The 16,373-nt window shown below is 37.8% G+C and overlaps 1 protein-coding gene across 6 annotated transcripts in view; it reads left to right on the top strand.

The window, feature by feature from the left end:
- The window catches only part of LOC106869147 (5'-AMP-activated protein kinase subunit gamma-1), a 486,366-nt gene that overhangs the window by 390,736 nt on the left and 79,257 nt on the right, over nt 1–16,373 (top strand). The window contains exon 1 of one of the 6 annotated variants that reach the window (XM_014914751.2): nt 14,491–14,989. The exons of the other annotated variants lie outside the window; for them this stretch is intronic. Within the exon in view, the coding sequence (XP_014770237.1) occupies nt 14,947–14,989 (43 nt within the window). The 5' untranslated portion in view covers nt 14,491–14,946. Of the gene's footprint in view, nt 1–14,490; nt 14,990–16,373 lie in introns of those variants that run through there. 6 annotated transcript variants of the gene reach the window in all.

Below are 16,373 nucleotides of genomic sequence, written 5' to 3'. Positions count from 1 at the left end.
TATATATATATATAGGCGCAAGAGTAGCTGTGTGGTAAGTAGCTTGCTTACCAACCACATGGTTTCCAGGTCAGTTCCACTGCGTGGCACCTTGGTCAAGTGTCTTCTACTATAGCCTCAGGCCAGCCAAAGCCTTGTGAATGGATTTGGTAGACGGAAACTGAAAGAGGCCCGTCGTATATATATATATGTGTGTGTGTGTGTGTGTCTGTGTTTGTCCCGCCTCCCCAACATCACTTGACAACCGATGCTGGTGTGTTTAACTTCCCTGTAATTTAGCGGTTCAGAGAGTTTGACGTCCTGTGCCCACATATGCATATATATATATATATATATGAAATAAAGTGTTTTGCTCAAGAACACAATAGATTGCTCAATCCAGGAATTGAAATCACAACCTTACAATTATGAGTTCAACACCCTAACTGCTAAGCCAGGGATTGAACTTACGACCCTATGACCATGAGCCAAATACCCTAGCCACAAAACTACATGCCTGCACTACATGGATATTAACATATACCACACACACACACATTGAATGAGACACCATGTTTAAACAACACACACACACAATGAATAAAAATGGTGGAGAGAGTTTACTTAGAGGAACAAATGCTATCAAAGAATTTTTTTTCTTTTATTGAGTTGATTTGTTAGCTTTTGTTGTTCTCATTCCTGTTGCTCTAATGGCTTTCATGTTTTTCTTCTTTTTTTTATTAGGATTATTATATTCCTATCTGCAAACACACCACACACACACATGCACTATACTTAGCTAAGCTTTTAAGCTTTTGCTAATATTTCTCTTCTCTCTCTCTCTCTCTCTCTCTCTAAGACACCCACACACATGTGCATACACAAACACACATGCACACACACACACACACACATCCTCTCTCCAATTATATTCTATTACAAATCTGTCAGTGATAGAAAAATCACAGACGTTCAATTGACATCTCTAATCAGGCCAGGCCTTTACGGTTATAGAAAAGACTCAAAGCAAATGAAAGAATCTCTAAGAATCGGGAGAGGTTGGTGGGTAGTCAGTCACTCGACTTACTAAGACTAGCAGCCAGATCTCCCTCGAATTACACACCACTGTATAGAAAAGGAAGGGACACATTGCATAATGTACTCCTAGATACATAACACTCAATACTTGGCTTGGCTTAGTTTGAGGGATGGACAAAATGGGAATCAGTGGATCATCGTCATTGAATGTCCATTTTATATGCTGGCATGGGTTGGACAGTTTAACTGGAGCTGGGAAGCCAAAGAGCTGCAACAGGCTCCATTTTGTCTGTTTTGGCTTGGTTTCTACAGCTGGATGCCCTTCCTAATGCCAACCACTTTATAGTGTGTATTGGGTCTTTTTTACATGGCACCATCTCAGATGTTTTTATATGGCACCAGCATAGGTGCTTTTTACATAATTTATTATAATTGGTAGCACAATCACCTGGTAAGTAATAGATATAACATTTGACTCTTGTAGTAGCATTTTTGTTTCTTATCTTAGGCCATACTTGTAGATGGCTTAAATACAATTTATGTTTCACCAGTCCTCAGTCAAATCATCCAACCCATGCTAGCATGGAAAGCGGACGTTAAACGATGATGATGATGATGATTTTAAAGTCTTAGCTGTTTACACACACACACCAACAGACACTTCTGTTTCACTTTCTTCCCAATAAAACCACAATTACATCTCACATTTCCAGTTTGTCAGAGGTTGAAGATCAGTTGCCTTTTGTTTTTTTTGTGCTCTTTTCTCTCTCTTTTATATTTTTCTTTCTTCTCTTCCTTGTCTCTCCTGGACTTTCTTCTAATATTTGATGAAGGACTTTGTCCAAAGCGTTTTACTATTATTCTATAACTGTTTTTCCTTCCTTCACCATCAACCTAATAATAATAATAAGAAGAATTGTGAACATCCCACTTGAATTTTTGTTGTTTTTAGAATTTGATTTTCTTCAAATATGTGTGTAAGTGTATATATATATATATGTGTGTGTATATATATGTATATATATATATATATATATATAGTATTAATAAAATAGGAGATGGAAGTTTCAGTAGAGATTGCTTGAGTCGGCTTACATACTGCTATACGTCCATCAAATTTGACTCAAAGCTGACTCAAAAAATCTCTAGTGAGACATTTTATTGATGTACCCGAAGAGATCCAAAACGGGTCGAAACATGTGTTGTACTCAATAAAGTCTATCACACATTCCATCTCCTATTTTATTAATACTGTTACCCCAACCACCACTACGTAGTTCCTGCAATAAATCTACGGATAACAGCAGATAATTGAAACTGTGCTTTACTCATCATCTATTTATACATTTTGTATAATTTCTCCATTATATATATATATATATATATAAGGGGTAGGGAAGTCAATTACATCTACCTCAGCGTTCAGCTGGTACTTATTTTATCGACCCCAAAAGGATGAAAGGCAAAGTAAATATCGGTAGGATTTGAACTTGGAATATAAAAGCAGAAACGCCACTAAGCATTTTGTCAAGCTTGCTAACAATTTTGCCAGTTCACTTTATGTACATACATACACACACACATATACATATACACATGCATACGCTACATACATTATTAATAAATATATTATTGTTTGCTGCTACAAGTAATTAAGAGCTCTCGTTTGAATCGTAAGTGCTTGATAACTATTTAAAAGCCAAAGGGCTTACTGGGTTTCTGTTTAGAGAGAATTTGTTTTTAACCTATTCTAAGCTTTGTGCTGTGCTTAACCAATTGGTTGTTATGTACAACATTTGACAGCATGCTGTGTCAATTGACTCAATGGATATGAACGCTTGTCCTTCCACAAATATTATTCAATATGGAGATAAGTGTAAAGCAGAACTGTGTCTATACATGCTTTTCCATATATGCAGCACTTACCTTTTACATGCATGTAAGTGTTGTTGTTGCCGCTGCAGCAGCAGTTGTTGTTATTTCTGCAAGTGATGTAACAGTTACTCTTTTCTACTTTCCGTAATGCATTAACAGACATGTATTTTATCAACACTCATAATTGCTAGATATGCCTTGAGATGTATTATCTAACATAATGTATATAACTGTGCGTGTGTGTGTGTGTGTGTGTGTTATCAGTGTTTAAAGTCCACTTTGCCAAGCTTGCATGGGTCAGACAGAATTTGTTGAGGCAGATTTTCATTGGCTGGATGCCCTTTCATTGCAAACCCTGACCTTGTTATAGGCGCAGGAGTGGCTGTGTGGTTTGCTTACCAACCACATGGTTCCAGGTTCAGTCCCACTGCGTGGCACTTGGGCAAGTGTCTTCTGCTATAGCCTCGGGCCGACCAAAGCAAACACGTTGTAAGATGACCCAAGGAGGGAGCCTCTATGTTGTTGTTTGATCCACTGAAATCTCCCTCAGATCGCTCCCTGTTGTGTTGAGGGAGGAAGGGACAGATTCGGAAAATGCAATCCTATATACTTCCTAAAATGATGAGATGGTCACAGTTGGAATCATCAATTGTCTTGTTCAGCCATTCTCAACTGTGACTCCCAGGGCTGCATGTGGCCCTCAAGCATCCTTCTGATGGCCCCCTGTGGTCTTCCCTTTACAAATATAATAAATGTCTTTGATTGACTTGTGTTTCACTTTTGGATCATACCCGGAAAACAGGTTTTGGATCAGATCCAGATATTAAAAGGGTTGGAAACCACTGGTCTAGTTAGCTCAAGGTGGACTTGGGAAGAAAAGCATCACAAAACACATTTCTGCCTGGCCACTGTGGTCTGGTAGTTAGGATTCCTTGCTAACATTCAGAGTTAATTCCCAGTGTGGGAACTCGTTAGCTTACATGCAGGCATGGCTGTGTGGATAAGAAAATCACTTTGCAACCACGTGCTTCCTGGTTCAGTTCCACTGAATGGCACCTTGGGCAGGTGTCATCCTCGGGCCGACCAAAGCTTTGTGAATGGATTCAATAAATGGAAACTGTGTGGAAGCCCATCATATATTATATGTGTGTATTATGTCTGTCCTTCATCACTGCCTGACAACAGGTGTTAGTTTGTTCATGTCCCTGTAAAGAGGTTGCTTGAATATGTACCAGACATGACAAAAAATACAGGGATTGATTTGTTTGATTAAAATACCTTCAAGGTGGTGCCCCAGCCTGGCCACAGTCCAATGACTGAAACAAGTAAGAGATAAAAGATTCAGCAAGAAGGAAGGAAAGAAGTAAAAATCAATAGCGAAGCTTTCTGTTTACAATGAAATAGGTGTGTCCATATGAAAAGTCGCTTTATTGATTGGTGTTCAACTGTAATTATCTTTTTCTGTTTCTTTGCTTTCGTTGACTCACGAAAACAGCAATTGTGTAACAGCAGTAGCAACAGCAAAAGCGCTCTGCTGGCTGACAATCGTTCCTGCTTTCTCACGTAGCGCCACACGAAGATAAGATTAAATGTTTTTTTAAACTACAGGAGCAAACACAAAACCAATCGGGGAAATATGGAAAAATATTGATGAGTCAGGACTCGATAGAGTGGCGGGAACATTATCGAATGCCAGATAGCATTTATTACATTTTTCTTCCTCTCTTTTTATTCTATGTTTTGAGTTTTCTAAGTTCAAGAACCTGTGGAGCTAAGTACCAGCTGTATCCTAAGGGATTTTCAATTGACTATACCTCATCCTTTGGCACATTTCTGGGTCTGGCACCAATCTAAGAAAAGAACTATTACATAAAACTGGTGGCCAGCACTATAGATCAAGAAATAAACTTATTCTATCAGTCTCTTTTGCTGATCCGATAAGTTATGGAGACGTAAACACTCCAACATCAGTTGTCAAGGGATGTTGGGGGCACAAATACACACACACACACACACACACACACATATACGATGGGTTTCTTTCAGTTTCCATCTACCAAATCCACTCACATGGCTTTGGGCGGCCCAAGACTATAGTAGAAGACCCTTTCCCAGGAAGAATACACTGGACAAGGAGTCTCATGCAGACAAAAATAAAAGATAAATAAACGGAATGATTCCAAATGGATTATTTTTCATTATGGGTCTGCTTCATCATGGCTAATTTGAAGGAAAAAAAATAGGGGAAAGGAGAAAACAACCGAAAATAGGTAATATTGAATCGATTTGTCATTATTCCACTCCATTTTCTTCTGGGTATACCAGTAATTTCCTGCTTTCCTTTCAATGAAGCTCTGATGCCTGCAGTCAAGAAATGCGTCCTTTTTCGGCGAATGCAAAGAAATCAATAATTTCTATAATAAATACAACTTTTTACAAAAGCAACCATCAACAGCATTGACATCCAGCAGATACGATTAAATCAATTGTTGAACGTCTGTCTCTTGTCCGGATAAGAAACAGTGCAGTTTATTTATTCATTCATTCATTTCCTCTAACTAATCTGTGTTGCCTGGAAATCTCTCTCCGTTCCATTATAAATTCTGTTGTAATCTGTACCAGTAATTAAGGCAGCATTTATAAACTAACATTTCGATCCACTTCATTATTAAAAGTGGATATACAGAATTGTTCAGATGTCATTATGCAGGTCGGTTTAAATTAAGGGAAGTCAATTGAATTGACCTAAAGTGTATACCGAGTTAATTTTATCGACCATAGACCAACGAAAAGCGAAATGGAGTCGGTACAATTTGAACTCGAAACAGAATAGGTCGAAACTAAATTATATATGGCATTTTATCAGTTCTCACTTTCCACTACTTTAATTATATATGAGGCGTTTTGGCGCCGCCTGTTTGGTGGTGGTGACATCTTACCAGTATTTCTTGATGGAGTGATTGGTGTTTGTCATTTGGAGAACTCCTGACGTTGAAATGCAATACAATAAGTACAAGAGATTGTATCAAGCTCCTTCTCTGCTATAAAAAAAAAAATTTCTTCGGGCGTCTGAAGGCATTCCTTAGACCGTTCTGATCTTTAGTGCTAGTGGGTAATTGGAACGACATATCTTGGATGCTCCTATGGAGTGTGCGAGGTCAAATGATAAGAGAAGGGCGTACAAAAGCCTCTCAAACCTGATCAGAGGTTTCCAACTGTCCAACATGTGGCGTCTGTATTTCCTGAATGTACCTCTGGACATTCGGAAACTGTAGGCCAGTAGATAGGGATAGTATAGATTGTCCACAATTTCCAGGGGTCTGCTACAAAGACCACAAATTTTGGACTTGTAAGGACGACCTAAATAGACTACAATGGCAAGACCATAGTTACTGGAAACAGCGCTTCCGTTCCGGTGCTTACAGAGAGATCGGATTAGCAAATGAGTTAATCGGACGTTGACAAAAGTTGTCAACAATATAAACGGTCGTTCACCACGAAAAAGATTGATTAGAATAGGATCAATAAGATTTAGCAAGTGGATAATGACAAAGAAAACTAGATGAGATGGTAACTTAGAAACCTAGATGAGGCTCTTAGGAAAGGTGTTGCAACAAACGTGCTTCAAGCAAGATTGGCCCTTGACCAATTCTACAGCCTAAAGGATAAAGACTGCGTTGTAAGTGCTAATGTACGTACCCTTAAGACTTGACGGAACGAAACCCGTTCACTGAGCCTGAGTGGAAGAGGCGGCATTTGGTCGTTACAAAGCCACGTTTCGCCCTTTGGCGGACCATGATGAGTACGTGCTACTCAACCCCAAGTAAATCTGTGCAATTTTTCAGTAGCACTTCGTTCGACAGTTTGGAACGAGTGACAGATACGATCGTGGGATGGACTTCAGAATGGGCCGACACGATTTTTGGCAACGGAGTCAGAATGTTGCAAGAAGCCGATCACCGTCACTGAAGTACGGAAAGCCATGTATAGCTGCATAAAGGGAAAATCACTGAGCTTAGATGGTCTTTTCTACGAGCTTTACGCATATATGTCAGACATGTTCGGTGACCTCTTCGCAGGTGACTGCTGCAACGGTCAATTGAACAGGTGACTTCCTACTTCTGCGAGCTGAAGAATGGTGGCTCTGCCGAGAAAGGATCCAAACAAGGAGTGAGAGTTACATTGATAATTTTCGGTTAATTCTGCTAAATACAAAGTTCAAGATTTTGACCAAATTGTTAGCAAAGAAGTTGGCACCTGTCATCGGGGGTTTGATTGGCGAAGCGCAGACATATGCCATCCCAAACAGTTCAATCAACAACAACCGCCATCTTATAAAGGATGACTACGGAACATTAGGATCAGTTGAAACACATCAGCTTGTGGATGATGAAAAGTGTTCAGTCTGATGTTCTTCTATTTCTACCAACTCACCATCTTCAAGACAACGTGGGGAAAGAAATCTATGAATAGACTGTTTACCAATTTTCCCTCATATCACATCTCTCCTGGATAATGTAGTTCTGAAAATACGAAACAGGCGAGATGGTCAAGGCTGGAACATTTCTTATCAGAAGGTTGCTCAATAGTTCTGACCTGGAGTCAGACAACAACGATAAAAATAACTGCAATACCATCGCTTGACCTGCTAGAAATAGCAGACAGATCTCCCTAAAAACTACACATCGACCCACCCTACCTAAAAAGTGGTGGGCGGGATAATTAGATAATCTAGTCTTAAATAAACAAATGGATTATTTCTTTCTTCGTGAGTGCAATGATTTTGGTCAAAGGTTTGCTAGATCATAGATGGTTGAACTTAAACAACAACTCTATACAATGGAATAAATCTTTCCAATATTGGCTTAGGGCCAGCAAATTTAATTCCAATAAATGAATAATTACAAAATTAAGGGAGGTAACTACAGTCAGTCGGACTCTTGTTCTGTGAACGCGCGCGTTTGATACTGTGTGTGTGTGTGTGTGTGTGTGCTTATGTCGAGTTACGAAAACAATTTTACATTAAACCGAAGGATTACTCAATACATTTATAGAGTACGTAATATTTGCTAACTAGAATAGTGTTGACAGTGACTTCGAAGTTTTGACCTGCATAGAAATATATTTATTTGGAACAGCTGTCGAAGGGCTTCAAACGACCATAATGGTGAAACGCGCCCAGGAACTTTAATAAAAACACAAGCTTGGGGTTATCCTACTCTTCATACATACACGTGTGTGTGTGTGTGAAGAATAAGGATAAACCCACCTTCATATACATGTGTTGAAGAAACTTGCTGCCCAACCACATGGTTCCGGGTTCAGTCCCACTGCGTGGCTTTTTAGGCAAGTGCCTTCTACTATAGCCTTGGGCCAACCAAAGCCTTGTGAGTGGATTTGGTAGGCGGGAACTGAAAGAAGCCCGTCGTATATATATATGTGTGTGTGTGTGTGTGTGTATGTATGTGTCCCCCACCGCTTGACAACTGGTGCTGGTGCGTTTACGTCCCCGTAACTTAGCGGACCGGCATAAGAGGCCTATAGAATAAGTACCGGGTCTTAAAAATGAAAATAAATGCTAGGGGTCGATACATTTGTCTAAGAATTCTTCAAGGCAAATGCCCCCAACATGGCTGCAGTCTAATGACCGAAACGAATAAAAGATGTGTATATTATTTAGATTGAATCTTTCTGCTCCGAGTTTCACCTATGGGTGTACAGGGTCTGTAGTCAAGTTATGACAATCAATACTAAACGTGTGTGTGTGTGCACGCGCAGGCAAACAGGCACACGCTCACACTTACACAAGAGTTTACATATCTGGATCTGTGGTTGTGACATATCTTCTCTTTTATTATCACGCTGTGCACATTGTTTGTTTTTTACGCACCCACTTTTGTACATAGACGAAACTGTAGATAAAATAAACACATAAATAAATAAATAATTATACGAATACATTCAAATTGATCTTGGTGTTGTTAGATGTTTAGTAGATCAGTATCTACAAATGTGAGTGAAATCTAACAAAACACACCCTAGTCGTGTATATATTTGTGTGTGCGTCCATGTGTGTGGAGTAGAACCCATTATGTAGTAAACCTAGGAATATTTTTGCTGTGAGCGAAACTGTTTGTATTTTTTGACAGTTTTGAAGGGTGGGTTACTACTGCGGTCTAGGATTTCGAGCTGTTGTTTAATTCTAGGTCAGCCTTATTCGAGCAGGTCTTTGATCAAAGGCAATCCAGCCGTGAGCTTCTTATCTTTTTCCTACGGGCAGGGGACCAAGATCACATAATCGAAATGTCTCCGTTTTGTTTGTTTGTTTTTTTTTCTTTCCTTTTCTTTATATGACGACGGCCTGTAATTTTAAGAGTTTCTGATTATTGATATTTAACTCCAAGTCAGTCTCATTCAAGCAGATCGTTGATCAAAGGCAATCTAGCCGTGATCCTCTGGTCTTTTTCTTATAAGAAAGGAACCCAGGGTCACACATAATACAGTGTGTCCTTTTCTTAAACACCGTGTTATGATTTGTGAGAGACCTCACTGCTATTTCTTAACAGGTCAAGTGTCCACTGCTATTTCTTAACAGGTCAAGTGTCCATGTGGAGCAAGTGGCTCTCAATCATTTCTTGCCTGTTGACCCCTTTCATTTCTGTTCTACTCTACTTGACTTCCATAGCCAGTCGACGTTTCAAAACATCCCATAATATTTTTATAATCAAATATTATTGAGAATTGTAGGTAGAGAAGAAAAAAAATGTTAGAATATTTTATGCATCGAAGAAATTTCAGCTGTTTATTGTAGACACGTGGACCTCCAAGAGTCATGTAGACCTCCAAGAGTCATGTGGACCCCGGATGAAAACCATTGATGTAGGAACTCACACGTTGGATCGGGTATTATTTCAGTGTTGCTAAGGCAGCGAGCTGGCAGAATCGTTAGCACGCCGGACGAAATGCTTAGCGGTATTTCGCCTGTTGCTACGTCCTGAGTTCAAATTCTGCCGAGGTCGACTTTGCCTTTCATCCTTTCGGAGTCGATAAATTAAGTACCAGTGAAACATGGGGTTGATGTAATTGACTTGTCCCCTCCCCGAAAATTCAGGCCTTGTGCCTTTAGCAGAAAGGATTATTTCATTGTTGCCGATGACGCTTTAACTTCCGGCCGTGACCATCACGTTTTTCTTTATGCATAAGCTACATTATCCAGCATTGCTGTCCTTCTTTTCGAAAACTGTAGAGTATAATTCGAGGAAGATTTAACTGATATTCTAGAAGGCCGAGCGACCACATAGAGTCTCTTTTTCTGTCTCTCGAACTTATTCTATCGGTTACTTTGGCCGAATCTCTAAGTTATGGGTACATAAACACACCAACACCAATTGTCAAGCGGTGGGGGGGGGGATGACAAACACGAAGACACGCGCATACATACATACATACACACACACGACGGGTTTCTTTCAGTTTCCGTCTACCAAATCCACTTTACAAGGCTTTGGTCGACCCGAGACACTTGTCCTAGATTTCTGGTTTTCGAGCTGTTTAGCCCCGAATGAGCCCTGATCCCACAGACTTGCAATCAAAGGTATTCCAGTCATGACCATTCCGTCTTTCATTCATCACAATCAGCAGCAGCAACAATAACAACCCTTGGACATTACTCTCTGGAGTCCTCGAACTCATAGAGCTTGCGATCGTGGCTTAGTGGTTAGTGTTGCACTTACGATTGCAAGATCGTAGTTTCGATTTTCGAACCGGGCGGTGCATCGTGTTCATAAGCAAAACACTTCATTTCGTGTTACTCCAGGCCACTCATCCGCAAACGAGTAACCTTTCGGTGGACCGGTGCCCCTTTCAGCGGGGGAATGTTGTGATCTCGGTCACTTGTATGCCATGGAAACTGAGTAACCGACCCTAGGATTCCTAGGACTCGAATCCTGGCGAGGTACACTTGGCTTGACATCCTTCCAGGTTCCCATACACTGTTCTCATGTTAGAAGTAAATATTATCAAGGATGATTGACTGGTAGTTAATTAGTTAAACGTACTTATGTTCTGAATTCAAACGTCTCTCCGGGCTTTTGAAATTCTGGCACCAGAGCAGCAGTTTTAGGGGAGGAAAAAATCGATTGTATCGATTCCAGTGCTCGGTTGGTACTTATTTGATCAATTCCAAAATAATGAATGGCAATGTCGATTTCAGCGGAATTGGAACTCAGAACGTAAAGAGCCGGAAGAAATACCGCTGAGCATTCTGTCCGACGAGCTAACGATTCTGTCAGCTTGCTGCCTCGGTCAAAAAAACATAACCGTGTTCGGATTGGGCTCGCTGCTTTTTGACATCGTGCGAAATATTGCCCTCGCCTCACCATACTTAACGATATTATTATTAAAATGAGTCCCCAACTCTGCTCTTTTCGCTCACAACTAAGAACTGGTAGCCTCGACTATGGCAGTGACAGACATCCTGACGAGATAATCCTTTTCTCTGCACGAAGAGGGCATGTTACCCATCTGGGTTACCATGCATTTTGACACAATCTCCTACCTTGGGAGTTGTCACCTACTTGGGAGTTGTCACCTTCTATGCAGAGGAACAGAAAAATCATTAAGTCGGAGCTATTGACGGACAGATTCGTTTTCGCGCCGGTCGCTATTGAGACTCACTATCCTGGGTCCCCAGATTGTCGCTCTCTTCCTTCAAATTGGGATTAAAATTGTCAGGCCTGGGGATTGTATCAGGTGAAGTAGAGTGGCTGATACAACAAATTCGCTGGCTGTTCTTCATACACCGCTATAACTATCCCCGTATCTGCGGGGCATACGTGACACATAAATTATTCAATAGAAAATGTTGCATTTTATTGTTTATTTCTATAAATGATTTAATTTGCATTTGACAAAAAAATGTCGCTTACCGCCAATTCAGCCCAAATCGACAGATCTATAATCAAACACATTCGTTTCAGACTACATTATTCTATATGCCCTTCTTTTTGACGGGGGAAAATATGATAGGGTGTGGTTCTTAGGCTATTTATTTGACTGCTATTTCTAACAGATCAGGCAACCACATAGATACCTCCCTTTCAGAGAACCGGGGTTACTCCCCACCCCCTCTAACATTTACAGTCGTTTGTCAAATATCAAATATAGATAATGATATTATTATAAGTCATTTCACATTATTTATGCTGAACACACAATTTTATATATACATATGTACATACATGTATGTATATATCTGTGTGTATGTGTGTATATACATACATACATACATACATATATATATATATATATATATATATATATACGAAGTGTCGATATGATAAGTCACCGACTTTGTGTTGTTTTTTAGACTCCAGGTCACCGCGATCGAGCAAACAGGCTTATGATCAGAGGCGTTCCAGCTATGACTACCCCGGCGTTTTTGTATTTCATACATAATGTAACTAGTATTATTAGACTTTTTTAAAAGACAGTAGGGTATGAGTTGAGGGATATTTGGCTGCTATTTCTAACGGATCGAGTGACTACCTCGAGGATCCGTTGTTGATTCAATAATACGTTGGGAGCACAGGCTGATGTACTTCGATACTGTAGGCAGTGGCAACACTATGTTAGTGACGAGTGTTTCACTGGCTTCTTAGTTCCAAGTTCAGTGTCTCTCGGATATACATACATATCGATGATGCTGAGTCCCTTTCTATATATTCAACAGCCATAATGCCATAAATCTCCTATACTCAGATATTGAGTTGAAAGTGGTTTCGATTTCAGGTTTCGCCTCTAAATGTTTTTGGGGAAATGAATGAACGTAACGACTGTCACTTAGAAAACCATGTTGTTATATCTAAGAATCATTATCATATTTGATGATGACTAGTATGGATCATATAATTAATCATTAACTTTTTTTTTTTTACATATTTATTAAAAACAGTCGGACCCAGTGGATATTGCCACGCAGGGCGCATAGAGACTAATGTGAGAAAATAATATTAGAAAATTAGAATTTTTGGGTTAAAAAACGTGTTCTCTTTGGATTATGCCATAAATTATTGTTAAAATGCACGAGGAATGTTATATTCCATAGACCAGGGGTACATCTGAGCAGTTTGTTGTCAAAAGCAGCGGCGAATAGTTCTAATACTATGTGGGGCAGAGAAGCAGAACTGATGTAACATCTTAGGCAGAAGGCCATGAAATATCAGGGAAGGTTTGCAAGTTAAAGTAAAAGATACTTTCGAAAGAAAGAATTGTAACATAACAATTTGGTATATTCAGTAGATATGGGTTGATAGGAAGGGTATTTCCAGAAACATCTATATGTGAGGGAAAGCTAATTTAAAAACAAGGAAAAAAGGATTGTTTCTTTTTTTATTCAAATGTATGCCCCAAAAGAAACAAATCGAAGACTGGAAAACAGCGTATTTTAAAAATAAACAGTACCGTATTGATCAAACGAATATATAACACTTCAGTGAAATAAATATATGAAGAATGCTGCTCACCATAAACGCAAAATTGGAATATATAAATATGTATGTTGATATTGAAAAAGATAAACGGTTTTTAAGAATTTAATTTTCTCCGTTCATTGCCCGAATTAGACAAAGAATTTGAAACCGTAGCGATTTTTTTTTTTTTGCTTTTTGGTCACAAAAAGTGGAAGTAATGCGATGTGAACTGCTGCTGTTGTTGGTCGTAAAGTGAATCCGAGGAATTCTCTTCTACAACAGTAAATAGGAAGGAAGATAGACTGATAGATGCAGGGGGGAATGGATGAAGAAAAGACGGAAATAGATTAAGAAAGAACCAGTTAGAGATAATGAACAGATGCTTAGTATAATAGCAGACAGGGGGAATCTATAGACAGTGAGCGTGTGCAAAACAGAGGGGAAGAATTTGGGATATAGTCTTTGAATATATATTTATTTCCTTCAAGCAAATTTCCCCACCCTCTGTGTATCTACAAAACCATTCCTCTATGGTAGTTTCTCGTTAACCCTGCAACTACTATTTCTTTATAAGTGTGTAATCGAAACGTACTCATAATCTAAATCGCCACTAAATTATACACGGACATTCAACCTAATATACATACTGTATGTGTATGTATCTGTATATAAAGAGAGAAATATATCATAAATATAGAATTTACTGGAAGTAGTGAGCCGTGTATACAATATAAATAGATACGAATATTTGTAAGAGATTCATAAAACTAGAAAACTTTAGCTATCCACACTATTTAATTACATAAATAGATACATGCACATGCACGTGTGTATATTGCCAATATTTATATTATTATCATTACCATTATTATTATTACTATTATTATTATATAGTTGTTATTAATATTGGTTACATATATATTGGTCTTTATTGTTTGATTCTTCTAACATATCGTCTGCTAACTCACTCTCACTCACTCAAAGGGTTACATACACTCGTCCTCTCCCTCATTCTCATAAGGGTTACATACACTCATCCTCTCTCTTCCCCCCTCTCTCTATCCTTATCTTCCTCTCTCTTTCCTTCTCTTCAACTACCTTCTTCTGACATGGCGCTATCTCGTCGTCATCAACACTCAGACAGCCGCGCTCCCGTCACACTTACACCCTAAAAAAAAAAAAAAAAAACCCAAAAAACACAGCAATAATTGTAATACCTCCAATTCTTTGTACACCAACGACCAACTTTCAAACAAATATTATTCCCGAAATTTATTAATTCCGTATAATTTCTCCGACTTTATCTTCTCTCTGGGGAAGAGAACGATTCCTCCTCCTCCCTCTCTCACTCACACTCCTTTCCAATATTTACATATTCATATATCTATATATATATGTATATATTATTTATACAGTCACACATGTAAGGCAACATTATATCGTCTATCCCTTTCATTCAGACACTCACATACACATATATATAGGTGTATATATTAATTTGACTTCTTCCGTTTGGGGTTGAAATCGTTAAAATTGCAACACGGTGTCGATACCTGGTTTAATTGACGTTTTTAAATACTTCAAGATGAGTCGAAAACGGAAGAGTAGTAGCCTGAAATTACGAATAAGTAAGTATAAAATAAAAGTATATTATTAGCCATATATATGTATTTATTTATTCCCTCCTTTGTTAAATAATACACATCTTTTGTGAGTGTATATGTCTGGTGTGTATAATGTCTATATAATGTGCACGGGTGTTGTCTGTGTGTATAATGTTTGCTTCTGTGTATATGTAAGTTTCATGTATAAACATACTCATACATATGTATATATATATATATATAAATCCATAATTGAATGTATGTATGTTTCACTGGGTCTGTACGTGTGTATAATACAGATATACAAATATACTTTCGTAGACGAATGTATGCATATGGTAGTAGTGTGTATATAAATGTGCGTATATATATATATATATATATATGTATATATATATATATGTGTGTGTATGTTGCGCGCTCATATGACCTTGTATGTTTATAGTATACATCTGTAGGTATGTAGATGTTTGTGTGTATGAAATACCAGTGCACTATGCATATATACCCGTTGTTGAAAATATATATAATGTGTTCTATAGACGTATGTATGTATATGATGTTCGGTGTACAGTGATACACATTCAAAATAGTTCTGTCAATAAGCCAAATGGTATATATATAAAACGCATGTGTTAGTGTTTACGCATGTGACCGTCTGTGTGTGTGTGTATACTTAGGAATATATATACGCACACACATTTTTGAGGTACATATATATATATATATTTAGCGCTGGTATACTAATAATGTGTGTATAATATATAACGTATGTATATATTATTGGGCCTGAGTAATCAAATTTCTATGTATAGCTCTCGACCTGAATGAACTATGGGTGTGTGTGTGTATATATATATATATATATATATATATATATATATATATATATATATATATATATATACATATATATATGTATAATATATATGTGTGTGTGTGTGTGTTATATAGTGTTTAATATTTTAGATTTCCATGGCAATATGTAAGCATGAACAAGAAGCTGAAGTGATGTAGTGTGTGTAATTTTGAATATTAATGAACTGTAGTTTGTGAGGCATATATTGTAGTTGGGAAATTGTATAAAATAAAAATTCTGTGTGTGTGTATATATATATGTATATGTATGTATATGTATGTATATGTATGTATATATATGTATATGTATGTATATGTATGTATATATATGTATATGTATGTATGTATATGTATGTATGTATATGTATGTATATGTATGTATGTATATGTATATATATGTATATATATGTATATGTATGTATATGTATGTATATATATGTATATGTATGTATGTATATGTATGTATATATATGTATATGTATGTATATATATGTATATGTATGTATATATATGTATATGTATGTATGTATATGTATGTATATATATGTAT

Source organism: Octopus bimaculoides, chromosome 9, assembly GCF_001194135.2.
Source record: "Octopus bimaculoides isolate UCB-OBI-ISO-001 chromosome 9, ASM119413v2, whole genome shotgun sequence".
In the NCBI taxonomy this organism is placed as follows: Eukaryota; Metazoa; Mollusca; class Cephalopoda; order Octopoda; family Octopodidae; genus Octopus; species Octopus bimaculoides.
The sequence above is the reverse complement of the archived record's forward strand: the minus strand, read 5'-3'. Positions and strand labels throughout refer to the sequence as shown.